The sequence below is a fragment of the Diadema antillarum genome, unplaced genomic scaffold (genome assembly GCF_040938485.1).
Source record: "Diadema antillarum isolate AM-2024a unplaced genomic scaffold, OU_Dant_1.0 scf00000143, whole genome shotgun sequence".
NCBI classification, from domain to species: Eukaryota; Metazoa; Echinodermata; class Echinoidea; order Diadematoida; family Diadematidae; genus Diadema; species Diadema antillarum.
The window spans coordinates 61,749-89,401 of NW_027271032.1; the positions used below are offsets into that span (position 1 = coordinate 61,749).

At 39.6% G+C, this 27,653-nt stretch overlaps 1 protein-coding gene across 1 annotated transcript; it reads right to left on the reverse strand.

The window, feature by feature from the left end:
* Nucleotides 1-3,918: 3,918 nt before the first annotated feature.
* Nucleotides 3,919-26,149, reverse strand: LOC139721398 (terminal nucleotidyltransferase 4B-like). Its single transcript, XM_071632713.1, has 8 exons — nucleotides 25,668-26,149; nucleotides 21,797-21,920; nucleotides 20,187-20,233; nucleotides 16,037-16,157; nucleotides 14,621-14,716; nucleotides 7,859-7,999; nucleotides 4,661-4,862; nucleotides 3,919-4,057 (listed from the first exon to the last, which is right to left on the reverse strand). The coding sequence occupies exons 1-8, from the start codon at nucleotides 26,057-26,059 to the stop codon at nucleotides 3,933-3,935; spliced, it is 1,248 nt and encodes a 415-aa protein (XP_071488814.1). The 5' UTR covers nucleotides 26,060-26,149; the 3' UTR covers nucleotides 3,919-3,932.
* Nucleotides 26,150-27,653: the final 1,504 nt, after the last annotated feature.

Consider the following 27,653-nt stretch of genomic DNA (forward strand, 5'->3'; position numbering starts at 1 on the left):
TTGCATTGGTTTCGCACATTTTACCAGTAACGGAGTAGAAAGAACGCCATTATCTATTGATCTCCACGCAACATCGCGTCCTGGTTATTTTTTTCCAAGGAAGTTTTCTCAGTGTACACAAAGCTTTGATATCACTTGACCTTCATCAAACTATCAAAACAGGATCACCTCGGTTGTCCTCTAGGTACAAAAAACCCTGCTAAATCGTCCATTAATTGACACTTCCATGATTACGCATTCTAAATAGATCACTCTAAAATCTCCAAAATGAATTGGAATGGCAGCAGCGTTTCTTCTCTCGTTAAAAAAAAAAAAAAAAAACGATTACAAAAAACTTTGGAACAACCTCTCTATTTTCAGGTCAGAACTCGCAGCCAGAATTATTTTATCCTGGGTTAATCATAAAATTTTTCAGATCAAGAAAAAAACATGTACTATATCAATCTTGGTCATTCTAGCGACATTGAAAGTATCTTATCCAAACTTTACATAAAGATGACAATGATAATGGAGATGTTGTTCTTGGTCACTCAACTACACAATACAAGGGAATTAACATGGAATGGATTTCCCCTGATCATCAGTTTTAACGCAGAAGTATTTATCTAAAAATTGGGCATTCGACGGTCTTTTCATGTAAACCATGCATGGTTTAGATCACAGATACTTTCGAGAATACGGGCCATCATACGTCGCGACGTGCAGCATGCAGAAGGACGTTAAGCACTTTTGCCAGCGGCAGGTCAAAAAGAAAAAATTGAAGATCTCCTCATTGTAAAGAAAAAACAATAGGCAAATATAGAAATCGACAACTCATTGAATTTACTCCCACGAGTTTCCTCACCATATATACTTGTTATTTATTTTATTTTATACTCTGTCTCAGTATAATAAACTACAAGTGAAAAGCTATGTTATCAGTATAACATTATCATTATTAATGTGTGTATGTATTTTTGTAAGTTTCTCTTCGTATTTTGAGTTTTGACACACAATCGGTTTAAGAGAATTTTGTGCACCATCTCCCTAAACGCTCTTTTAAAACCGCTTGCGCCAGAGGGGTCTACAGGTAAGAATTAGCGCATGCTCACAAGCATGCCTCCCTTTATTCAAGCATGCCTCCCTGCTGAGAAACTTGTCCAACGGCCAACGCATGCGCATCGGGCCGAGAGACCAGAGGGGCATGGGCATAATGAAGCGTTTTGGTCGGATACTAGTATTCTCTTACAAACTGTTACAAGCCATGAAAATCCTAGCATTTGATTAGCTGAGAGCAAAAGTTTGTCTGACAACTTTGTTGGACAAAATGCTTAATGAAATTAAGCAGATGATCGGTTGTAAGCATTTTGGCGGAAGGATCAGATGGCATAGAATTTTCTTCCATAATACAAACCAAAAAAAAAAAAAAGATTTAAATTATTATCGCAGTCGTCCCCCCCCCCCCCCAAAAAAAAACAAAACAAAAAAAAAACAAAAACAAAAACAAAACCACAAGACTTATTAATAATAAGACTCGCATATTCGGCACAGTGAATGATATTGCCTCACAGTACGTTTACGCCAAAGAACAACAAGGATTGTATTTCTGCTTGATTATCAGGCAAGCACAATTCGAGTAACATTATATACAGAATTATATCCCTCTCTGCGACAATCGATGTATTTCCTCTTGTTTTAACAAGTGACTGAGGTGGGTATGGAGTTACTCACGCTCTGCATAAAGTGAGCCGTGTTTCATTGCGGTTAATCGCAGGTTTTCTATATACATGATTTTCCGTAGAGCTACTATTGATCTTCATTGTTTGATCGAAATCAATCGATGCTCTATGGAAAAATCATGTAAGAATAATCCTCAAATCGCAATGGTTTCTTTACGGAACATAACCCTGCGCATGGTGATAATATTAGGCCTATTTGATACTTCGCAAGTCGGCTTATCAATCTGCCTCTCATGACCACAAGCGAATACATGTGTAGTACGAGGAGTTTCCATTGCCTGGTACCGAGACGATCAATGAAAATAGCCCACACTTTTTGTGCACCATACAAAGGAATACATAAGGTGCCATCACTTTGGGCCCCCAGACTTTTTTTTTTAACCCGGAAGTACGTACAATGTAAGTGGCACTGAAATAGAAATATCTTGAAGTATGGCGGCGGTAAGGTTATGTTTTTTCTCTCTTTTTTCTGTATTATTATTATTATTATTATTATTATTATTATTATTATTATTTTGCTTGTCAGCTGAAGAAACCCGGAAGTGGACGGGCAGAGTTTTTTTTTTTTTTTCCTTGCCAGCTCATGAAACCCGGAAGTGGGCCCCACATTTTTGAAAACACTGCAAACAATGGCACTCCTACACTTCAACTAGAATAAAACATTTTCATAACATAATGTGCGGATATTACGAGGATAAGATATTCAGCTGTGAAACGAATGATTATTATTCAAAATCATGAAATTTGTGAAACTAACCGCTCAATTACTTTACAATACACTGACCTGTAAAACCTCACATAAGTCGCAAATCAAACCGAACTTAGTCGGTGTTGGGAGTTGACCACAACATTATGACGTATTTCCGGTAATTGGTGCTGGGCTCGGTGTTAAATGTCGTCTACAGAACCTACTAGTATATAGTTCATCCGTTTGTGTTAGCGATTTACGTGTTTTTTTTTCCCCATTAATGAAAACACAGCCCCCAGGCTCTATAGCTAGGGATGATTATTTTCGTCATTTCAAGTTCATTGATGGGTGTTGCGTTGCCGCGCCGTGCGAGACCCATATTCACGTCCATAATAATGATGCACGTTTTACGTGTAAAGTCTATGGTAGTGCAATGGTCGCCCTCGTAACACGTACACGAACACTCGCTGCATGGCGTAGTAATTTGCGCCTAGAAGCAACATGAAGGTAACTGTGATTTTAAGAAGGGATGAAATTTGTGGCATTTTTATCCGTCTTCCTTACTATGTGTCCAAAACTTAGCAGTTGTGGCTACATCTTTTAATATTTGACTGTAATCACACGCTATCACCTTTTCCGTGGTGCAAGTCTAGTGGACGACTTGGCGGTGATTCCAAATAACTAGCTGGTGATTGTTAATTTAGATCGGTATCACCTCGTTAATCTCGTTAATCACCCAGTGGAGATAGCTTTGACATCGATTTAAATGTTTACATGTTACTATTTTAATAATCATCATGTGTATCTGGTGACTTCCACGCCTGTCTGCTGTTTCCATTCCGATTATATGCATGTACATACATGTATGTATAGTGATCATTCTGCATGCAGCGGCGACTCGGTATGGGATCGGAGAGCAAAAGAGGCGACTCGATGTGGCCGGCGCGCGCGTACGCGCGCGCCTTGGACGCTTCTAACGAAATTTGGACGAAATTGCCGATCTCCGAATAAACGCCTTTTCCGAACGAGCAACGCTTTTCCGAACAGAATTGAGCGGGCGGTCGTGCGTGAAATTGCGTCCACAAAGCGTCAGAATCGTTGCTACTGGATCGATAACGAACTTTCGTCCAAATTTCGTCCAGATTTCGTTGCTGCTGGATCGATAACGAACTTTCGTTGGAAAACGAAATTGACGGAGGCGTTTCTTATTGCGCGTACTGTATTAAGGGGGATGTTGGCTGATTGGTGTATTCAGAGAGAGGAAAGGTTATGAGCTTGGTATAAAGAGTGATGTATGACACAGGAATACTGTAAAACCAGAAACATTCGCCGCATGAGAGTTTCGCGAAATGGAACCGACAGCCACTTTTAGCGGCATGAAACTTTCGCAAATCACCACTGGCATGCAATATGTTGTGTAGACAAACATTTTCGCATGAATTTTACTTTCGCGAGTCTCTGTTCCTCACAAAATTTGCAGAAATTTCATGCATGCAAAAATTTCTGGTTTTACAGTAGCCTATCTCTCACCTCTCATACTCGTCCTCCTGGTCGATGTGGGGCAAGACGCCCTGACACAGAACCCTGAAGGCGTAGAGGAATGCCTGCCTGACTGCCATGAAGCCATACGAGCTCTTGCCGAGGTCCAGATCTGGAGGCCGGTCAGGGGAAGAATTAGGAATTGGTCAAGCTTGTAATCATTCCACAGCATTTCAATGTTCTGATTCATTCTCAGAGAGTGAAATCCAGGGAGGCACACAATAAAGTCCAGCAATCTCAGCTTAGCCTAACAAATAAATTCTTACTTTCTGAAGATTATCTTGCACGCTCAACAAGAACTATACTCAACATATCAGTCAGTATAATGTTAATACAGGGCGCAATGATCCCATGCAGTAATCAGAAAAGCACTCGGAATGCGCAGATATCTGCTAAGCAGCTCATTTCCAACTACATTGTGATTTCCCCTTATATTACAGTTCTATATCCAGATGGAGATGTGGATCACTACCAAAATTCATTCCCCTGTTCCTTGTGACATTATCAACTTTTCCTGAAAATTTCAACAAAATCCATACATACCTTTTGACTAATTTTGCAAACAGATAGATAAGCAAACAAAAAGACAAACAAACCAACACTATTAGCAAAAACATTACCTCCTTGGCGGAGGTAATCATTTTCCATTTACAGCTTCGACAGTTCACAGTAAAGACCTCACTGACGTGAATGGGGTCAAGGTAGACCCCCTTACCTGGGTCGAGAGGATCTTCAATGCAGAGCAAAGAGGTGCGGTATCCGAACAACTTCTTCTTCTGAGCATCTTCCTTCCGGAAGTAAGAGCCCCCGTCAGTCACGCTGATGCCTGTCTTGAAGTAGTTGAAGTTGTTGCCATAGAGCTCGAAGAATTCTATGAGCAGTACTCCAAGATTTTTAGGCTCAGGTGGCGCATGGAGCTGGACAGATCAAAGGGCAGAGGGCAGACAAGTTTGAAATGTGACTTGTATAACAATCTCATTTTATATAAAAATACAATATTTCTTTAACTGTGGAGAGCTTGTCTACTGTAAAGTGTGCTCAATTCAAAAATATCAATCCTAACATGAACATCTAATAATGTAAACTTGTGAAATTTTGGTACATTTTGTTCGAAATCACTAACAGGGGAAGATGGTTATACAAATATGGCTCTATGACAATCAAGAGCAATGAATAGTCTGCTTATAAGATATCTATAGTTAAGTTTTACTAATGTATCTAAATACATATCTGAAGTCTTTTATCAAAATTATTGTGTATGCAGTGGCGGATCCAGGCGGGGGTGCACTGGGCATTCCCCCTTTATTTTTTGTTAAAACAAATGAAATAAAAATAACTAGAAATGTCGCTAAGGCGACTGCTATGCCTCCGCCATAATGCATGATTCTCCTAATAGGTCTATAGTACATGTGGACAATGTATAACTAGAGAGGGGCCGTCAAAGGCGGCAGACCCACGCCTTAAGTACACAGGCGGGGTAAACATAATGTGCATTCGGTCATCTACCAGAATTCGGTCACTTAATTGCCAGTGTGCTTTATCACCAGCCAGTGAGTTCTACCAAAGATCGTACACTTCAGTGTACGATCTTTGGTTCTACAGTCACATCACACGCAAATCACATCATTTCACATACGGTAACACTCATTCACAACAGAAAAGTCCTTTAGTCTCCTCCCAAAATCCATCGAAAATCCCAAATTCCACCGTCAAGTGCAGAATCGGAACTTTTCAAGCGCGCGCGAATTAAGTCCAGTTTTTTGTTAATAAGAGTATTGTCTACGCGACGGGTCGCCGAAAAACGGTAAAAATCGAGAAATACGCCGTTTTCTGATATTTTGATTATAGCAAGCCGAGAGTGTGATGATATCAAAGGTCGTATGAGTGTACGATCTTTGATGGTATCCACAAAAGCGCAAAAGAAAAACAAAATTTACGTACCCCCTAGGCAATTACCCCTATGATTAGTGTCTACGGGAATTATTCAATGCATGGGTTGAATGCAAATGTCTACTGCACCAGTATGCGGTCACCAACGAGCGCCGCAACGTCCCCGATGCAATTTTGCACCAACAGTGTAGAGCGCGATGCATTTTCAGCGGCCTTGCACACGCATTGACATTGAGCGCGCATATCGTGCAGTGTGACTGCGACTGAGCAAATGCTCCTCCAACGAAAAAAATAATCAATGTTAATTTGAAAAATCATCAAAATACGGGCCATACGGGATCGTTTGGGAGTTTAGGTTTTCGTATGGTAGCGGAAAATCGCAAAGTGAGAAACGGGAAATTTTCGGAGTGGTCACTATACCATAGGGTCAAAACTTCAAGGTCACACAGAATTTGCAAGGGTCAACCGATTGTCACCAAAATCTAATCGATTCTTTCCTGCCATTATCCAAACATCCCCCGAACATTTCGTGCAAATCCGTTTACCCGTTCTCTTGTTATCTTGTACACAAACAAACAAACAAACAAACAAACAAACAAACAAACAAAACAAACAAACAAACAAACAAACATACAGAACCCTTTACATAACCCCCTGCCGATTTTCATCGGCGTGGGTAATTACATTTTCACAATACTGGCAAAATATTGAAATTACATGTTTGTCACAAATGTGTTGAATGTTCACCTTCCTTTACCTAGGTTTAATTAGATGAATAGGAGAGCATGTATTTGGGGATTCAAGGACTTTAACTTGACTTTGACCCATTCATAAGTGTATGAATACTGTAATTTTCAAGGTATGGAGAAAAAGTGTAATTTCTGTATTGAAAAGTATACTGTTACCATTTTCTTTTGGCCTTTGACCCTAAAATTCATAGGATAATCACTGTCAGGCAGAACATGCATAAATATGTAGTAAGTTTCAAGATAACTTGAGCAACTTCTGAGATATGGAGGAAAAAGTTAGTTTAGCACTTTCCCTTGATCTTTGACCTTTTGACCTTTGAGGCAAACCCCTGCCCCCCCCCCCCCCCCCCCCCAAAAGAAAAAAAGAGAAAAAGAAAATTTCAGATAATCTAGGTTATACATGCATACACCAAGTGTTTAAAAAAAAAAAAATTGCTGGCATTATGTATGAGGGAAATAGTAAAAATTTGAAGTGTTGCACTTGACTTTTGACCCCTGACCTTTGACCTATGAACCCTGGATTCTCTAGATAATAACTGCCAGTCAGTACGTGTATATATACTATGTTCCATGAAGATACCTTGAACAATTTCCAAGGTACGGAGAAAAAACGAAGTTTTAATATTCTAACTTGACCTTTTGACCTTTGACCTTTGACCTCATTGCCCAAAACTTTCACCAGAGAATCTTAATTGGGTAGTACATGTATACACTAAGTTTCAAGAAAACATCTTCAGGCATTGCATAGATATGGAGGAAATAGTGAAATTTCACGTATTTGACCTTGACGTTTTGACCTTTGACCTTGACCATGTGCACCCAAAAGTTGATAGGCACAACTTCACCCCCTAATACACATACATGCCAAGTTTCATTAGGATACCTTAAGAGGTTTTGATAGTTACCCTGTCCACAAAATTTATTACGGACGGACGGAAGGACGGACGGACGGACGGACGGACGGACGGACAACCCGAAAACATAATGCCTCCGGCACCACTTCGTGGCGGAGGCATAAAAATAAAATAAAAGGGGGTGCATGCGTCCCCTTTATATTTTTTGTATTGCTCCTTCCCCCCCCCCCCCCCCCCCTTTTCTGGAATTCCTGGATTTGCCCCTGTGTATGTGAGCACTAGCATCTTAAACCATTACACCCAAGGTGAAAAGGACATCCATTCACAAACCATAAAAACAAATAAACAAATACAGAAACAGACAGACAGACAGACAGACATGCAAACAAACAACTCCTTTCCAGTGACCCTCTCTCTTACCTGGAGGAAGCTGACAATCATGAGGATGAGGCTATAGGAGCTGATGCCACCGGTCCACACCTCGTTCAGATCCCTCTGAAGGAGGAACTGTTTCAGGGTGAACACCAGGAACGGCAGACTGGGAAACTGCTGGATGAACTCCTGCACACAATGATGGAGACAAAAAAAAAGCAAGGTCCATCATACAACTTGGGAGAACTCTGAGGTCAATTCCAACGGTCTGTCTAACATTACAAAGCTAACTAGAAAAGCACTTGGACAGCAAAAGACTGCCAAGCAGCTCATTTCAACCCATTGTATACACACATGTATGCTAAATACTGCCAATTTCCAAATAATGAAGAATCCTTTCTTGTGTCATGACCTTAGCTTCATGCTACACATAGAGCACATGCTCAGTACACGTATGCGCACCTCAATTATGGATCACTTGAATTTCATCATTTGTTGGCACTTTTTCCCATGATAAAGAATGCTTCAAAAAAAAAGTTTACCTGTAAATGTCATTCAAATCTGTTCACAACTTTCCGAGTCATTTTGCAAACATACAAACAAACAGACAGACAGAGAAACCCATGCCAGCACAAACATAACCTCCGATTTATGTGGCGGTAATAACAGAGTCTGGCATGAACACATCATTTAGTTTGTCTTCATAGACAAAGTTCTATAATGACAATGTCTGCATACACAGATTTTTTTTTCCCCAAATTTACCAAAAAGTACCTCAGGCATATACTTTTCTTTTGTTTTTCAGTAATCTTCATTTGATTTCTATAATTTCACAAAACAAAACATTCATCTTGAATGTGTAAACATAATACAATCAGCCCTGATACTTTAAACACACCCACATCCACACACACACACCTTTAGTTTCAAATTAGTGCTGAACCCCCCCCCCCCCCACCCCCAACACCCCTATTGTGACTGTATGTGATATACAGATTGTACATGGCATAAACACCAGAATGAATGGATACAGAGGAATATTAACTTAATATCATTGTCCTTAATTTGGGTCTTTCTAGATAGGTGAAGAAAGAAAAACAATCCATGCAATACATGTACTGCAAATGACCAATGAATTTGTCTCATTCTGTATCATTTCAAGTGATAGCATTATCCTTTCCTATATCTTTTATCCTTCCTGTATGTACAAGGAAGACAAAATACTAATTCTATATAAGTCTTGTAATACTTTATATGTAAATTCACTCATGGTTCACCATGTACAGTTGTACAACTGTAATAATCACAAGTAACTCATTCAGCTTGTACGACTGTAGATGCCAGCATTTTAACGTTTTACATTTATTTCACATGGAAAAGTCTCCTGTGAAAGATGTACACCATAATAAGAGATGGATGAAATGAAACATTCCTCATGAGAAAATCAGAAGGATAGGGCACTGGTATATTGTATCTTTCTATGAAATTTGATATACATGTACATGACTGACTTGAATACCTGCACTGTCTACCACAGTCACTGCACGTATGAAGATCCTCACTGATATAGCTACAACTTGTACTGTCTCAGTCCTAATTGACACACACCCAGCTCCCTCCCCCACAAATATTTCTTTGCCATGCCCGTTGCATTTTCTCGCCTCTCCTCAAGGAGGTTAACGCCCTTTTTCACATGTCCCTTCTCATACATTGTACATTCACTCCTTGCTCCCATTTTTGTGTGTCTCTGCATAGAATATGGACAACAAGATTACCCAGATGCTCCGCAATTCAGAGGACTTACTAATCCACTTTCTCTCCCACGACCATATCAATTTCCTTTTATTAGTATACTGTGAATGCCACACATAGCAGAGGCCACTCTGGCTGCACCCGAAAGGAAGCGCAGTACATCCTACGCAGTCGGCTGATACAGCAGGCATGTCACGGGCTGCCTTCACAGTTACAATGTACACGGCTGCCTCGGGCCGGTCTCGTATGCCCCCACGTCGGTTTCATTACCGTCAAGTTGCCTCGCAGATGCCATCCGATATAAATGGCATGCTCCATCATGACATTTTAGTTTTGCGTCCGACAAATTAACTAACGTATTTCTCTCTCAAGATGGCCTGGTCCGGCATCTTTGCACTTGTAACAATGTGTGTAGAGAATGCCCAGAGACATAAATATAATTAGGAACGTGACTTAGATCTACCATCTATACATAATATCTCCTGTGTGTTAAATCAACATGTTTTTTTATTCATGGCATCACAAGATCAGCAGCCTTCACTTGCAAACATTGATGTCTTCATACAGAAAGATGTCTCTGAGAATATTAGCAGCTGACACAGTACAGTGTAGATACATAAAAGTATTCCAAATACCATCATCCCAATGCAGAATGATATGCAAAAGTATAGACCTATAGAGATCATCTACAGATGTGACTGTGTGACATCTGCAGCATCCAGGAAATAAAAAAGAACACTTTGCAACCTACTGTACATGAGTGTACAATGTACATTGTACGTATGCATACAACTTGTACAGGTGTGTACAGCTCAGAAGTAGCACACAACCTGAGTGAGAGCTTAGGTGTACACATGGTATTCTTACCCTAAACGTCACCACCAGATTGGTTAATGAAAATAGTAAAAGGGAGGTAATGGATGAAGACAAACATGAGTGTACAATCGTAGTATAAGTAACACAATATATCATACTAAGACTTTTACAATAACCCATAATTTTGAGGCCACGTTATGTCAAAAATGTATTCACTAAGGCTCAGAGCTGCAAAGGCTACAATAAATGAAAACTAGATACAGGTACTGTACAAGTGTATACAGTATATGCCACATATACTGTGCATGTATTTAGCAAGATTAATTTTTTGAAAATAGGGACTTCCAAAAAATTTTGCGAGAGGTTGAATTCACAATCATGGATCTCATAAAGAAATGTGTTCATGCACATCGCATTCATGTCAGGATCAAAGCTGATACTTTTGTGAGTTGTAAAATTTGTTGATAGCACCCTACTTGTGAAATACACAAAAAACATGACGAAAAAAAGTAGCAGTGCAGCAGCATTTAGCATCTTCCCACCTGCCAACTGGAACAAGTTCCCTTTTTATGTAACACATTGTAATGGAAGTCTACACAAAAGAGATTACTGGTAGTAAGAAACACACAAGACGTACGGTCAAAGTTTTTACTGCCAAGAAGTTGAATTATGTGATAGTACTACAGACAAAATAAAAAATTAAGACAGTTACAATACATTACTCTGAATGAGGTAATGATGTAGAATGATAATGGACCATCTCCAAATTCCAGCCCAGCCCTCTGCAGTGCCACCCCCCTATTTTTAGTCAAGCAGGCATTCCGTAGTTGTCAGTGACGATTGGGTTATCAAAGCAGAGGGCCAGACCAGCTCATTAACGCCAGGGTTGACTGAAAGGTCATCGGCGCCCCCAATGGGTCGTCAAGGAACCGCAAAAGCGACATACAATGTACGAGGCACTTCACAATGCACAGCTGGCGGCTGTATCAGTCTAGTAGGAATACTCAAATGTGCTTCATCCTTGCAGAAGTTGAGTCCAGATGTCACTCAAAAATTATGCAGGTGTTAAGTAGGTTTTTGAGGCTTAATCTTGTGAAATATGCTGGACTTTTTTTTCCTGCTCCAAAACACTTTTGATGAAAAGTTTAATAATACAAAAGGACTTACAAAGTTCGGCGAATGAAAACAGTAAACCAAACAACATTCCCAAAAGAATTTGTGCAAAATCATAATCCCCCCAAAAAATTACATTCTATAATTTTGAACATGTTACACTCAACTGCATACAGGCAAATCAGTTCATACATCATTAGAAAGGCATTTCATACCAACCAAGAGATTATAGGACTGTCGTGTTTACTTTAGGTTTCAGCAGTTAAAGTCCCCTTTTGTACATCAATTTACTCCAGTCTTAAAGTGCATGAAATTAAATTTTGCTCCGGACTGCTTGTGACCAAAAACAGTTCAAATGTACTCGACTACTACAGCCTCAAGAGTTAGGACATCCACTTCCATCCAACAAATATTTGTCTGAACATTCCCATAAAGTCAAACTGAGGCAGGATGACCTGTGATTCCTCATATTGAGAAAACATGCTGCTGAGGAGGCTCTTAAGAAATTTCCTGTTGTTTTTTTCACCTCTCTAAGACGACATGTCATGAAAGGGACAAACTGTTTGACAGAAGTCAGGCCGGGTTCATCCACAAAAATAAAAAACAACAAAAGTAGAATCATCATTTACACTGTATAAGTGAGAATATGCCTGTACTGCTATGATTAACATAAGGCCACTAAAAGTTCATGTCAGGCCACCAAATTGTCAAAGAGCATGCCTTTGGGTAGCCTGATCAGGTAAATAAGATTCAAAATACATTGTCATGTTCCCCTCCGTTTAACATCTCTACACTTCTTTTCGGGCCACCAACATTTTAAATTGAACTCGAAAAGCACTCTGAGAGCGCAGACCTCCGCCAAGCAGATACTTTCCACCCATGATCTTGCTCTTCCCAAAAGAGATTTTTTTTTTTCTCCTCTCTACCACTGGGGAAAAGCTCTTTGGGCTCTTCCATAGAGATCAGTGATTTCCACCCACAGGACCTAAACACATGCTGAAAAATTGCCCTATTTCCCAATATAGAAGCCCTTGTTACGTCATAAACCCTCAGCTGCACGGCGCACCTCGCCCCAGCAGAAACTAGAGCACGCACTTTAGTGCGCACAGGCAAACCTCAAATACGCGCAGCCTGAACTCCCAAGTTCATTGACCCTACCTGCCAAAATACCACAAATCCTTCATAAATTCCCAAAAAATTCTCGGATCATTACCAAAAGTTAATCGTTTGTTACTTGTGTCATTCTCAACCTTTCCTGCAAGTTTCATTCCAATCCGTTAACTACTTTTTGAGTTATTTTGCACACAGACAAACAAACAAACGAACTAACTAACTAACTAACAAACAAACCAACGGTAACGAAAACATAACCTCCTCCCTTGGCGGAGGTAATAATCTTAGTGGCACGAACTGTTCACCAGAGAAACTAGAGAAGCACTCTGAGAGCGCAGACTTCCGCCAAGCATGCAAATCATTTTCACCACTGATCTTGTTCTTCCGTAGAGATATCAGTGATTTCCACCCATACGTACATGTACTGCATTGTGTGCTGAAAGTTGCCAGATTTCCCAATATAGAAGCCTTTGTTACGTCATAAACCCTCAGCTGCACGGCGCGCCTCACCCCAGCAGAAACTAGAGCACGCACTTTAGTGCGCACAGGCAAACCTCAAATACGCGCAGCCTGAACTCCCAAGTTCATTGACCCTACCTGCCAAAATGTAAAAAATCCTTCATAAATTCCCCCAAAATTCTCGGATCACTGCCAAAAGTTAATCGTTTGGTGCTTGTATCATTCTCAACCTTTCCTGCAAGTTTCATCCCAATCCGTTCACTACTTTTTGAGTTATTCTGCACACAGACAAACTAACTAACGAACTAACTAACGAACAAACCAACGGTAACAAAAACATAACCTCCTCCCTTGGCGGAGGTAAAAAGTTACTGTCAAGCCCTGCAATATCATACAATATTGTGTATTGCTGCTGTACAAACTTTCACTACCCGAGCTAAAGGCAAACCAAATGATCACAGTTTCTGTGAATGACATTTAACTACATGTATTCAAGTTTGTACCAAGGACTGGTTTTGCTAGGATTTCAAAGAGCTGAGGTACTGCTCATTGCTCCGTTGTTAGAATCCAGCTATCACTTCTGTTTTCTCTTACTCTTTGGCAAGTGATGAGATCACACACTCATGGATGGATAGGCAACACAAAACTAGAACAAGACAGCACACTTTGGGGCCAGACAAAACAGAAAAGCAATTCAAGAAACTTAAAGCACTCACACGTGCATGCGCGCATGTGCACATAATCAATACTGGCATAAATACAACTGAATGTGGTAAAGTATTGACCAACAGATGCCATGTTTACCAATAATTTTTCTTCATTTTTTTTTTTTTTTTTTTTTTTTTTTGGGGGGGGGGGGGGGGGGGGGTGTCTGTTTTTTTTCATCTTTGGCATTGCATTTATCACTTGACAATGTTTTAATTTGCCCAAACATATAATTCATATGACAAACTATTGTCATATGGGAACATAACAATCTATTTTGAATCTCTCCACAGAAAATGGTCATGAAAGGCAAGAATGACAATCTTTTTATATAATGCAAAGCAAGAAAAGAAAAAAGAATTGAAAGGATGGAAGTGCCTATCATTGCGTATCATTCTACAGCTTGACAGCGGTCCACTCTATGTCCATGTGCATGTCCATATTTGGTTATCATTGCTCTATTAACAGTCTCGATGACCATGAAACTACAGTTTGTACACCCTAGTACCACAAGTGCCATATTGGGTGTAACACAATGAAGTTTGGGTTAAATCCATGCACCATATTTGTTGGATAAGAAGACTTCAACAATTTGTGATGTCACAGTAGGACAACAATATTTATACACAAAATATGAAGAGAATTCAAACTATTTCCATTTTTCTGGCATGATAAAAGAACACCCGGAGGCAGGGGGAACAAAATTCCCCTTAACAAAGTATACACTATAATAGCATAATCCCTATTACTGTGATATGAGCAATGCACATCACTCCTACAAGCACACACACAAACTAAATACATGTATACATCAGTCATGTACCACACAATGTGAATGGCAACCATTCCTACCTCAATGAGTTTGGCACAGTTCGTCCCTGTCCGCATGTTGAAGCTGATGTCAACCCTGACCTTCGTCTGGTCATCTTTGAACTTGACAATGGGAACCTGATGAATATGATAGGGAGACAACATGGACATCATCAAATCATTACCAAACACAAACCTTGAAATTCAAATAATTTATGCACAATCATCTGAAATCAGCATATCATACAAGTTCACCCAGGGCATAAATGTATGTGCCCATATATACTCAGCATGGGTCATACAAATTGTATGATATTTATAGCAAAATCATCCTGATGTTGACATGTATTCAATGCACTTTATATGGTTTAACAGAGGCCATATGGGTGTAAAATCTGTGCACCATAAGATAAAACTGGTAGGGTTGTCATCAGAAGCATACAAAATATGGTCAAATACAATTTGAATCTTGTCATTTTGTCATTTCTAAGTGCTTAATCATTAAAATACACTCTGCTTTATACCTTTATATGCCTTTTTGTTGGATACTGCAAATTGTATACAAGCATCATTAATCAAGCCATGAGAACTGCAAACACAAAGATGCAAATCAAATATTTACAGAGTTTCCCTAGATGATAACCAGGGTTGCATTTACACGTACATTATTGTATATTTCCAAATATTTACATCGACCTGTAGATAATGATACAGTAGATTCTACATTGCAGTATGATGTGCACGCCAATATCCACATGAAAATGTAATCAAGGTGAGACAAGATGCAAGATTGTTCAGGACTTTTGTTTGTTTGCCTCGTTATAGCAGGTGTGTGTGTGTGTGTGTGTGTGTGTGTGTGTGTGTGTTTGTTTGTGTGTGCATGTGTGTAATAAGGGTGTATAAGACACGGCTACATGTACACAGGATAATTACTATAGGTTTCTGATTGGCAGAGGCCAACTGCACTACAAACACAACTTTGATCCTCAGCAGTGATATGCATCTTGGTCATAGCAGTATTGTTTTGAAATCACATCTGATTTGTTTCCCTTCATGCTATCAATCTGTTGTTGCTCATTATGGGAGATGGCTTTCAACACTTACTACAGGGGGGTTCAATACTTAGTACAAATTGGCAAATTTATGACATCAAAACAAATTTTGTATTGTAGAGTAAAACACCCTGTTTGTGGCAGGCTTCATTCAGGGTGCATATTTGTGGCAGGGGCTGTTTCATTCATTGATGAAGGCCCAATCAAGTGTCACTTCCCATAACACTTGCGAGTGTTAAACTCCTGCTTACTAGTGTCCTATTAAAGTGGAACTAAGCACACATGATGTTCATGAGCTGTTTTATTGATGAATGAAGGTGCCCCTGCCAGAAACAGGCACCCTGCCGCAAACAGCATTGATTACTCTAATTTAAAAAGTATAATGACAAAAGATGACATATCATACCGAGGCCTTGTCAAGGACTTTGATGCTTCCTGGTTCTGCAATGCCACTCTTCTCCAACTCATTGCCAAGCCTGAAGAATGGACAATCGCCTATTTCTCCAAAGAGGACAAGGTCGATGTCACTGCAAACAAAAGAAAAACAATGTTCAATACAAAACAAATGAGTATTTAGAGAAAGAATATAAAGAATAAATTAAACATGTGCACACATTTTCTAGGTATAAAGTTGGAAACTCCATTGCCTCTGTGTAACAAAAATGTAGCTGGTGATAAAATTGTGACTCTTGGACTCAAATACAACTATACATTAATATCATCACCAACTACTGTAACAGGAGCATACATGGTTCACTACAAGGAAATTTCTGAGAACAGGGTATACTACAACACAGTAATACAGTCATCTAAAGCTTTGTCAAGGAATGTGGAGATGATTGCCTGAAGCAGTCCATGCATATCCCCCTGTATGCCGCACCCTATCCTGTAGGTGTAGGAGACATACGAAACTATATGCAACACTTTTCCTATCAATGCATGTGAGCCATCCCAATGCATATTGTTCCAAAAGATAATGCTCAAAAGAGGGCCACCATGTTTTGTATAGCCTACAATTCGGTGGATTCAAAATACGGTGCGCCACCTATCGGTTGTAGCGGACAGGCCGATTTTCAACTTTGGGGTCGACATCGCGCTATGCAGCTAGAGCTACGCTGCAGCGCAGCAGACAGTAGCTGCATGTGCAATGCACTGTTTACTGTACAATAACTGTACTAGCCTAGCGCCTGGCGATCGGTATACGCGGTAACTAGAGGTACGCGTTACGGTCGCCACAAAGCACAGCGGACTTAAAAAAATGGCAGACCCCCCCAAACCCAAGGCCCAAGGCGAAAATGGCAGACCCCAAGACCTAGCTGCCTTCCGGCGAATGCGCGTCGACGAACTGAAGAAATACCTGAATGATCGTGGCATATACCTCCCGTGCAGTCAGGAGAGGCGGGCCAAGCCAGACCAGAAGGCCAAGAAGCACAAGGAGGCTTTGGCAGCCCTGGTTGAGTCTGTTTAGTCTAGAACAACAGGTAAGTAACAATTTGGCATGTGAGATGCCTTTTTTTCCAACCAGCTTTGGTGTCTTTTGCCAAAGAAATAAGTCAAAAGCCAAGCCTGCATTTTGGAGCGTACGTACGTCGCGTCGAACATGCAACACGGAAAGCCAGTTTGCTGCTAATACCATACCGTATCGATCTATCTCTCGATCTCGCAATTGATATCCGGCCGGCCCAGCCTGGGCACCCGCCCGCCCGGCGCGGCCGGCTGACCTGAGCTGCGCTGCTGCATGTGCATATAATGCAAGTAATTTTGATGTCGACTTTTTCCCATAAGGCATTGCGGATTTCGGCCTGTCCGCTACAACCGATAGGTGGCGCACCGTATATGGAATCCACCGAATTGTACAATTGTACAATCTCTTACAGAGAGATCATGTATTCAAGTTCTCATTCACACTATCCAATGTTAATGATATTGTTCATAATTTGACACTGTAACAACAAACCCCTATTTCCACGTTATACAGAAAATAAGTACTAAATAAAACTGTATGATCCTCATATCTCGCCTTACATGTAAAACTACTGGACATTAATATGTTTACATTTTCTATTTCCAGTTGCCATGCAATGCAACAGTTAGACTATGTCAAGGTGATACGGACTTTCACACAAGTAGAAAGAGAATGAGGAGGAACCAGTTTCTAGGTATTTATATCCCAGGATTTCTCACACACTACAGTTCACAGAAGTTAGACTGACTACACACTGTCAGAAAAGAAGGAACAGCTTCTTAAACTTGTACATCAGTTCATAAAGTGATCACTCAAAAACTGTTCCTAACAACTATTTTGACTGTCTTGTCAAAGAGTGGATTACTACACCTGAAACAGAATGAGAACAAACATTGATCAATAAAACAAACATAACACCAATAAATTTCTAGCTTTGTAGCAGTCCTGAAGTTAAAAATATCAATGAAACAAACATAATGCCAATTTCTAGCTTCGTAGCAGGCTGCAGTCCTGAAGCTTCATTGAGCACATGTAATGCAATACTTTTTCCTTACAAAAATGCCCTCAACCTCCTTTTTTTTTTCCCTCCAAACATGATTGAAATTAGGCAGAATTTCCTCCCTGATTGGTGGTCACTAGAGAGGAAGTATGTGGGAGGCACGATATCACAACGTCATAATGGCATGGGATCTAACTGTAATGCAACACAGCCTACTGGCATGTTACATGCTCCAGTTCTTTTCCATACCCCAACATAGCGAACAGTCAACACATATGACTTTAATAGCCACATGCCCCAACCAATCAGCTAACCTGCCAGATATATTTGAGATGCTTGGGGAGATACTATCCATGACAACTCCACAATCACATCCAGACAGCTAAAGATCAACAATTGATTTATAAGCATGATTTCCACGAATAATTTGGCAATATTTTCAACAAAATAAAACACAAGAAGTACTGCAGGAAAATCATTTCCTTGAGGTACAATTGTACATCAGCTGCCATTTTCAGCACAATCAGACCATTTTCCCCAAAACTGTGACATACATGTACAATGATACATGCATGTAAGAATTGGTCTATGAGCAAACATTGTAACAGTTGCTTATGCAAAGTCAGGCATGTGACTAGGATGGCTTTCCTACATGTACCATGTACAGTTGTATGGTCTTTATCTATGGGACAGATATCACATTTGTAAAAATTTACCATATCTCATATATTCCTCACTGTCAATAAATGTATCATTTCCGTATTTTCTTCCCCAAGCAAACTCTTCTTTCATTAGTGTAGACATCCTCATTTCTCCTTTGGAACAGATTATTCTGTGTTATCTTTGATGAAATTATGTACATTAAAATTCCACAACAAAAAATGTGAACCAAACCTTGTTTGCAGATACATGTACTTGTCTATAAAAAGTAAATAAATAAACAAATAAATACAAATCTGACAGACAGTTATCCTATGTGGAGAAAAAATATTACTGCCAAGGTATACGTAAACAAAAATATCCCAAAAGACTGAGCACTGCAGCTTTAGTGTATGCACAGGCAAAATTTCACAAGGAAAGATGCTAGGACTGTTCTTGCCCTATAAATACAGTCTCTTCCTGGTTAGACATCCTAAATCAATTGAGGTTGAGAACTCTTTTCCTGTATCCACAGAATTATATACGGACACATCCCACAATCTTTCTGTTAGCTAATTCAGCCCATGCGATGGGAGATAACGGCAACAAAGTCACACACTTCAGGGCAAAACTAGACATATGTATACACATTCCCTGGAGGAGTTTACATGCACAATGGGGAAGAATATTTAAAAGCAAAGATCTGCTCCCATCATGACAGTCAAATTGAAAGCATACCATACACTGACCTCAGTGCAAGATGATACTGAAACCAGAGACCCATTCCCAACCAAAATTATGACTCAGTGTATCATAAAGCTACAGATGAACAGTACATCATCACATGAGCTATAGACTTTCATCTGTATCAATAATCATCAATGGTATCACTTCATCCTCATCTGAGAGGTCTGCTAGTTTTGCTGTTGCTTTCAACTGGCTAATTTCTATTTCAGTTTCGCACATCACTCCAAACATCATTTTCTTTCTACAGCTTTTTCTGAATAACAAAATAAACTTGTATATGTTTCTACTCTTGGAAGAGAATATCTATGCAACAACAACTAAGACAATCTTTCTATTCATGAAAAAAAAAAGAAAAAAGGAAGGGTTACACACTTCACTTGGCCACAAGTGCTATCTGAGGTATCCATCAGCTATATCATGATGGATTTAAAGACACCATACAGCAAACCATATCCCCCACCCCCCTATGGCTTCATTTCACTTAACATAATTTGGGGGGAATAAACTACTTTCTTTGTTTCAATGTCTTCATATATAGAAACAGTTTCTCTAAAGCTCAGTCTCTTTTATGTACCGGTACATCTGCTCCCATTTTGGCATAGTGTTGTAGGTACAATCAATGAGAGCAGACAAGTTGTGTTATTATTTAAAATAACACACAAACATACAGTGTAGACATAAAAGCTCAACGGAAGATCATCTCACCTTGTGGGAAGGTACAGCATGGTACGATAACTCCCATAGATCTCCACCTAAAATAAGAAATTGAAAAAGTCAGGAAAGTTGTTGAGTATAAAGTAAAAGCCACTTAAAGTGTAGAAAGAGAAATCTTCTTTCTACTGAAACTCAAGGGGGTAAAATTTTAAATAAAATGTTATAAGTCTTTACCGTCATACCTCCTCCCTAAAAAAGAAAAAACATGTAAACAAAAATACCTTTATACAATACCTTTTTCATCAAACGTGAATGTCGTCTCCTAAAAAAAAAACCAAGTGACTATCGCATCGCAAAGACTACAGAGAGACTACATTATATGCAATGTATACTGTACATAGCCAGTCTGTACAGCAATATAAGCTGCACACAGCTTGGCGAGTCGGAGACAAAAAGACAGTACGTACAGTACCTAAACTGAGCGATTAGAACGACCTTAGCATAATTTCACTGCTAAATCTAATCATGATGCATCTCATGTTCTTCATGATTGAGCTATCTCAAAGCAGTTTTGACTGCGATGCATGACCTCCTACTCATGGCTAGTTACAGCCAACTGCAGGGTATATAACAGTATAATGAAGATTTTTCTAGGCACATGGGATGTTTAAACTGTCAGCATTAAAGGCGAGAGGAATAGTCCATGTAGACATTTTTTTTTTCTTTTACATCAAACTGTAAACTATAAAACCAAAGAGCATCACACACTCTCACAAAAAAAAAAAAAAATCAATAAATAAGGATTACAACTATTAGTACTCTACCTCCTTTACTACAACCAACACTATATATTCTAAATGGAAGTCTTCAATAATAACTGCCTTTGGTCTTTCATGTCCTCTTTTTCTCTCTGCCCTCTCTCTTTCTCTCTCTCTCTCTCTCTCTTTACTTCATATTTCAGCATATTATTAACATCATTCTGTGCCTGTAAAAAAGGGATAGTATAGTTTTGAGCAAGATGGGGCTTTAGGTTTCCAGTTTTGGGGAGATGAGAAACCTCTTATGAAATATGAACGAGTATACAATTCTAAGAGGAATTCAAAGTTTATTTGATGAAAATTGGTTTTGAATTGGCTGAGATATCCAAAAACAAAATGGTCCTCATAAAAGATGGGACCCACCTTTTATAAGGACCACCTTGTTTTACTTTGTTTTTTGGATATCTCATCCATATCAAAACTTAATTTCATCAAATAAAATTTGGATTCCTCTTAGAATTGTACACTCTTTCATATTTCATAAGTGGTTTCTATCTTTCTCACAAAAAAAGTTAAAATCTGAATCCCCCATATCAATCAGAACTATATCATTCCTTTACATACAACATACTGTAAAACACAACATATTCGCAGCATGGACATTTCGTGAACTGGAGCGAATGACCTTTCTCGCAGCATGTAATTTTTCGCGAATTGCCACTGGTGTCCACTGCATATTGTGTAGGCAAGAACTTTCACGTGCATTTTAATTTCGCGAATGTTGGCACTCACGAATTTCGCAAAATTAAAATGCATGTGAACATTCCTCATTTTACAGTATGTTCTTGATTCTATCACAAAAGTTAAAAAGACAACAGTTGAGTGGACAAGGCTGTGACATACCTTTGCTTCTGGCCATATTGATCTGACAATACCCTGAATTCTGTGAACCACTTCTTTCCTCATCAAATGTTCTTCATGCCGTGGGAGCATGTAGTAGTAGAAGTCGATTATCTCGTGATGTAGCCTGCATTAATAAACAAACATAATTAAGAGGATGAAGAAAAATCATAGAGTATTATTCAAAAGACCATGTCCTGAGTACAACATGAAGTTACAGTATATCGTCGGTTGAGAATGATAAGGGCGTTAAGTTGCCACAAAACCCATAGTGTTTAAGACCACTTAACGTCCTTCTTATTCTCAACAGACGATATATGTGCTCTCTGAGATGTTTAAAAAAAAATACAGACTAGTAATCAATGCAATAAACAATAATAAATTCTAGACTTGCATTTTAACCTAACTCATGTATCATCTATAGTATCATTTTGATCAATCATAGTGACGGAATGTAGTGTTAGGTACAACTTTGTACATACACATTTTATACAGGTAATACATGTAACCAGATGGTATGATTTCAGCAGCAGGACAACACCATTCTTCCCTAATTAGGAAGGAATTACCAGGTAGGAATGATCCTTCAAACTCTACAAAAATTGTGCAAGCATGCCAGGTAAAATGTGTGTGGGCATTGTCACTTCAATGTTGAAGTTCAAGCTGACTAAAGTGTACTGGTATACCCTATCTTTCACAGAGGCTTAATTTTTGTAAACTCTGTCCTCATCCTAGATTTGTAGAAAGAATACTTTATCAAATGTTTTTTTGGACAGGGGAGTAACACACACACACACACACACACACACACATAAGCAAGATAATGAGGTGATTGAAGATGATAGTACTGCTACAACTACTGCTATTACTACTTAGTCTACTACTTCCACTACTACTACCAATATTTATCAAGATTTTACACAATATATAATTAATGCTATTAAATGATGCTAATATACATGGTATATTGTGCTAAGTTAGCTGCACAGATCTGTCTTAACTATGGCTACTGGAGATAAAGAACCATTATATTTTTTGCTACTTTATTAAGTATGATGACGGAAAACAATGTTAAATGTACAATTGTATCATGATCACACACACAGGGCTCGACCACACACACAGGGCTCGACACTGGCAGTGACCCAGTGGCTCAGAGCCACTAAATATTGATGTCAGGCCACCATACTTCCCAAAAGTTATGTGTCGGTGGCCTGATTGGGCAACTAAAATCTACACAAAATTTCATATTTTCTTAATGTAGGCCACGTTTTTTGACCACCAAAAATTTCAAATTCAAAGGTTTTAGTGGCCCTAGCAGGCAACCAGAAAAAAAAAAATTGTTAAGTGTTGAGCCTTGATACATGTGTAATCAAACTGGCTACTTTGAAGAGATGAAGGACTGTAAATACTACATATCAGACATTGGTTTAATAGACTAGGCTAACATTTTTCAAAATATTTTACATCAAATTCAATAAAACCCAATCTTGATTTCTCCATTTCCAAAGCCATGTAGAACACCTAAGTGGATATCATTTCACAGTTAAAAATCTTTCTTCTGTTATTTTGAGTGACATTTCAATTTGATGTGATGAACAAGTAAATAATTGCCTCTCACCTGTATAGAAGACTATAGGCCTATAACACAACTGCTGTTTTAAGGATCATCCCCCCCCCCCCAAAAAAAAAAAAAAAAAAAAAAATCATATGAAACAAACAGACATACAAGTTACAAGTACAACCTACAAACGTAAAACCTTACTCAACAAAAGTTTGATTATTCTATGCTGGCATGAAAAAAAAAAAAAAACCACTCACTCATTGTAATATGTTTATTATCAGTATCCCATGTCTGCTATCAGTAAAGTCTAACACCTTGATTAATGAAAAGTAATGTGGAATGGTGTATCAAACATACATGTAGACACATATTTAATTTGAATTTCTTGTCAATCTGCACATTGACAATCCAATGCAGAAAATAGAAATTCACATCATCCTGTTCCAATTGGATTTTCCATTCAATAGGCGTGTCTTCATCAGCCCGAAGTTTCAAAATAGCGCGCTATCTTGCGGTTACCAAACTAGTCCGATGTCAAAATAGCGCGCTATCTGTGTAGTGAAGACGCAGATAGCGCGCTATTTGATAGGGAAAATTTCCCCAAAAATCTTGGTCTAGTTCGTCAACTAGAGCGCTAATTCGTGAAATAGCGCGCTATCTCAGGTGCGTCTCCATCAGCCCGAAATTTTCTCGATCCCTCCACGCTTCTGGTTAGCCAGCCGGCAATGGAAAGCGCATGTACAAGCAGCTAGTGATTGTGTATAGTACATTACACGCACGGTGTATTCAAGGATCACATGTGTGTACTATAGGTCTGTTGTTGTCATCTTTAAAACCAGGGAGGTGATTTCTCTCACTTCCCTATCAAAACTCAGTGCCGTGCATGCTAGCTGTTCTTTTGTAAACTTCTTCTTCTGGTCCACTCTACCTTAGCTGAAGATTCTTGCAGATTGTGTGCATTTTGGATTTGTTTAAACATTGCAATTCGTTAATTTCATATAAGGTGCCTCACTGGACAGAAGAAAGAGCAGCGTTATTAATATCCCTTTGGAGAGAATTTGCTGTACTGCTCACCTCCTGGTTGTAGAATCGTACATACGGTGATATAGGAGATTTTGAGCGGGGAAATCCACTTTCGAACCGCGAGCCAGGCAGAGTAATATTGCAAAGTGCGCATGCGTCAATTTTCGGACTAATTTCCCGAAGCAGGCTGTTCGAGCTGATGAAGACGCACACTCGCTGTATCGGGCTATTTTCTAAGACCGCAAAATGTCCCGCTAGTTTGAACTTCGGGCTGATGAAGACACGCCTAATAACTAATTCTGCATTCACAGTAGTCTGTGTAAATATCAAACAACAATGATAAGTGGTAACTGATAACAGATTTTTAAAAAAAGTCCTGCCCACAAAAAGGGTTCACTGCAACTGCAATGGCCAGTGCACTATTGACTTGATAAGACTATCATCTGATAGAGTGATATCTGATAGCTGAATATCATTGAAAAAATTGCCCTACAAGTCAACTAAAATTAAAAATACAAATAAATATATATTGTCAGAAGTGAATCTGCAGTCTCTGCATCATGAGATTCATCAGTTTACAACGTACATGTACTAAACTAGTAGAATGTGCAGTGTACATGTGACTACCATGCGATACACACTTATTACAAATCCAATCCAATACAAGTGCACCTATCCAGTACAATGCACTGCTCGGCCTCGGACACACGACCCTCAAATCAATCTCAACGTGCAGTCTATCGCATTGCAGTGTCTCTGCACTAGACACACACACCCACATACCTCATCTGGGATGCCCCAAGCCAGGCAGACACATACGTCAGACACACACGATACACAAACCCTTCATAATACACACAGGGTTCATACACACACGGCCATACACACATTTAAACCACACGAATACTGTTGTACACGCCGTGTGCATGTAATTTAATCTGCGAGGCAAACATGCTCAGTGTCTGTGCGGTGGAGTGAGACCGGTAGTAGCTCTCGGCTCAGAAGCAGACACCAGCTCAATTCAAATTCACGTATAGCAGTCCGGTGAAATAATGCAAAGCCAAAAAGAGCATATCACTGGTTTAGACACTCGATGCCTTGAATGGCAGTATGGTTTCTGCAAAATCTTGATGTGTAGTGTAATAAGCACACATAACAAAAGAAGTGTTTCGGAAAGCTCCGAGTGTATTCACGCAACGGTAATGCAAGCATCGGGTTTAAATTTACCCTGAACAAAATCATGGACATGGTCTCGATCTAGGCTAGGGTTTCAGCATCTGCACCTACCCGACAATTCCGCTGTATCGCTGGCCTGGCATTCGCCATGGCGTTCCCCCATTTCGTAATTTTCCTGAATGGTTCCAATCGTATGTGCTGGCTAAATTGTCTTTTCTCTTCTTGTTAATTGTGTCCTGTCTATCACCGTAAATATAACCGTTGGCTCCTTTCTTTTTGCTCGCTGGCGCTACGTTTTCTCCGTTCAGTGGAATGTAGTCCGGCGCAGCCCTACCTGCGCTGCTCCTTGAAGTCGGGGAAGGGTTGCCAGTCCCAGTTTTGCTCATGCTATCGCCAACGTGAAAATTTTGTAGGTCGTCAGTTGCGCTGTCGAATATCTGGGTCCATAAGTCAGTGGCTCTACCAAGTTGTTCAGGTTGGTACCACGTCACCCTCGGATCCATTCAAAATCCGACTTCGCCGTTCTGGTGTTTTTGGTGTAATTTTATGACGGACAGATGTTCGGCAGCGCAGAAAATTTCCAAGATGGCGAAGAGTCAATCCCACAAATGTGCGCATGCGCACATGCTTCAGCTGCTGCTGCGGTTCTAAACGTACGCCCATTTCTTCTTGACAGTCAACACATGCGCTTCGAAACCCGTCAATCACTCAGCTGTCTGAAGCATTGCGCAATACTGAGGGGGCGAGACGATGAATGTGGTAAAATTACATTAGTTTAGCTTATCAACTTCATCATTATCAAACGATTACTCAGTACTCAAAAAACTTGACGTTTAATGAAGCATATGCATACACAACCATGCAAATATTTTCACGTATTTTTTTTTTATATCCTACACTAGTCAAGTAATATGGCTCAATAAAGTGACCCCAATCACACAGGCTGCCCAGCCTGTCGATCTTGTTATAAAAATAATTTGTTTTCTATACTTCATGCCTGCTCTTTCTAATATATATTCCAAGATCTTCACACAGCAATTACCAACCAATTGAAAAATATGTCGGAGGACCCAATAACGATCTCCTCGATTCATTCATTTCGGTATACTAGTAGTCGGCCTTTTAAATTGTATCAGTTGTGTTCAATCTTGAAAGTTCTTGCAAGCACTTGAAAAGATGTTTGATTTTCATATAGACACTTACCCATTGATGTCAAAGTTCGTCAGTCTTACATAAGTTTGAAGGACAGCCCTTATGAGGTCAAACTATGCAATTATTGTCGTCTAACCGGCCATCATCAAATTATAAATACATGTATCAGACAAAAAGGACGCCGTCTAGTAGCTGAAGAGCGGCGTTCCGAACATACCCTCAGATTTCCTCCGTTGGATTTTTACAAGTGCAGATTCAGAGGGATTGTTTTTAGGCCATACCTCTCTGCCCTCCTCATTCAAGTTTGCGTTTAATTGTTCCCTTATTACCCAATACAACAACAACAACAACAACAACAACGATGACGACAACAGTAGTCAAGGTGAAGGGGAACAGCTCTAAACAAAATTAACAAAAGGGGGAGAGGGGATTGGCGGTCTCTTATGTTTCGATATAGAGAAAGGATCGTATAGCATTCACGCAGGATCCGCCTTAAGGATTTCAAAAGGAGACTTAAATTCAATCAAGGAACATAATAGGACTATAATTATCGAACCACTGCAGCTGACACCGACTTGCGACTTGCAATCTTTAGCCATTTTTGGGCAGTGAAATGTGAAAGACATGATTGTAATGTACTTAAGTTAGGGCTTCGTAGACTTCTCGGAAGGTGGGATAGCCGCAGGGATATACTGGAAACAGAGAAAGGAGGATAAGAGGGAATGTGGGGGGGGGGTGGAGAGGGAGAGGGGGAAGGTGGGCGCTGGAGGAGATTTGGCGTGAAGAGGTTTACTTTTATTCTTCTTCTTTGTTGTTTTTTTTTTCTTGTTCTTTTTGCTCTTTTTAAAGTTCTCTTCTTTTTTCTACCTTGCAAGTAAGAGTTTCCTGGACCGAGGTCCTTTCACCTTCTTTCTTGCATCTCTTTCCGAAAATACGAATATCTCA

Bases quoted from the DNA above. Each gene is read 5' to 3' on its own strand.
- LOC139721398 (XM_071632713.1), bottom strand. From the start codon at position 26,059: ATGGATCCGAGGGTGACGTGGTACCAACCTGAACAACTTGGTAGAGCC. The intron at 16,158-20,186 runs GTGAGATGATCT...TTTTGTTTGCAG, and splicing joins ATGCTGTACCTTCCCACAAG to TGACATCGACCTTGTCCTCT. The intron at 14,717-16,036 runs GTATGATATGTC...CATATTCATCAG, and splicing joins AAGTCCTTGACAAGGCCTCG to GTTCCCATTGTCAAGTTCAA.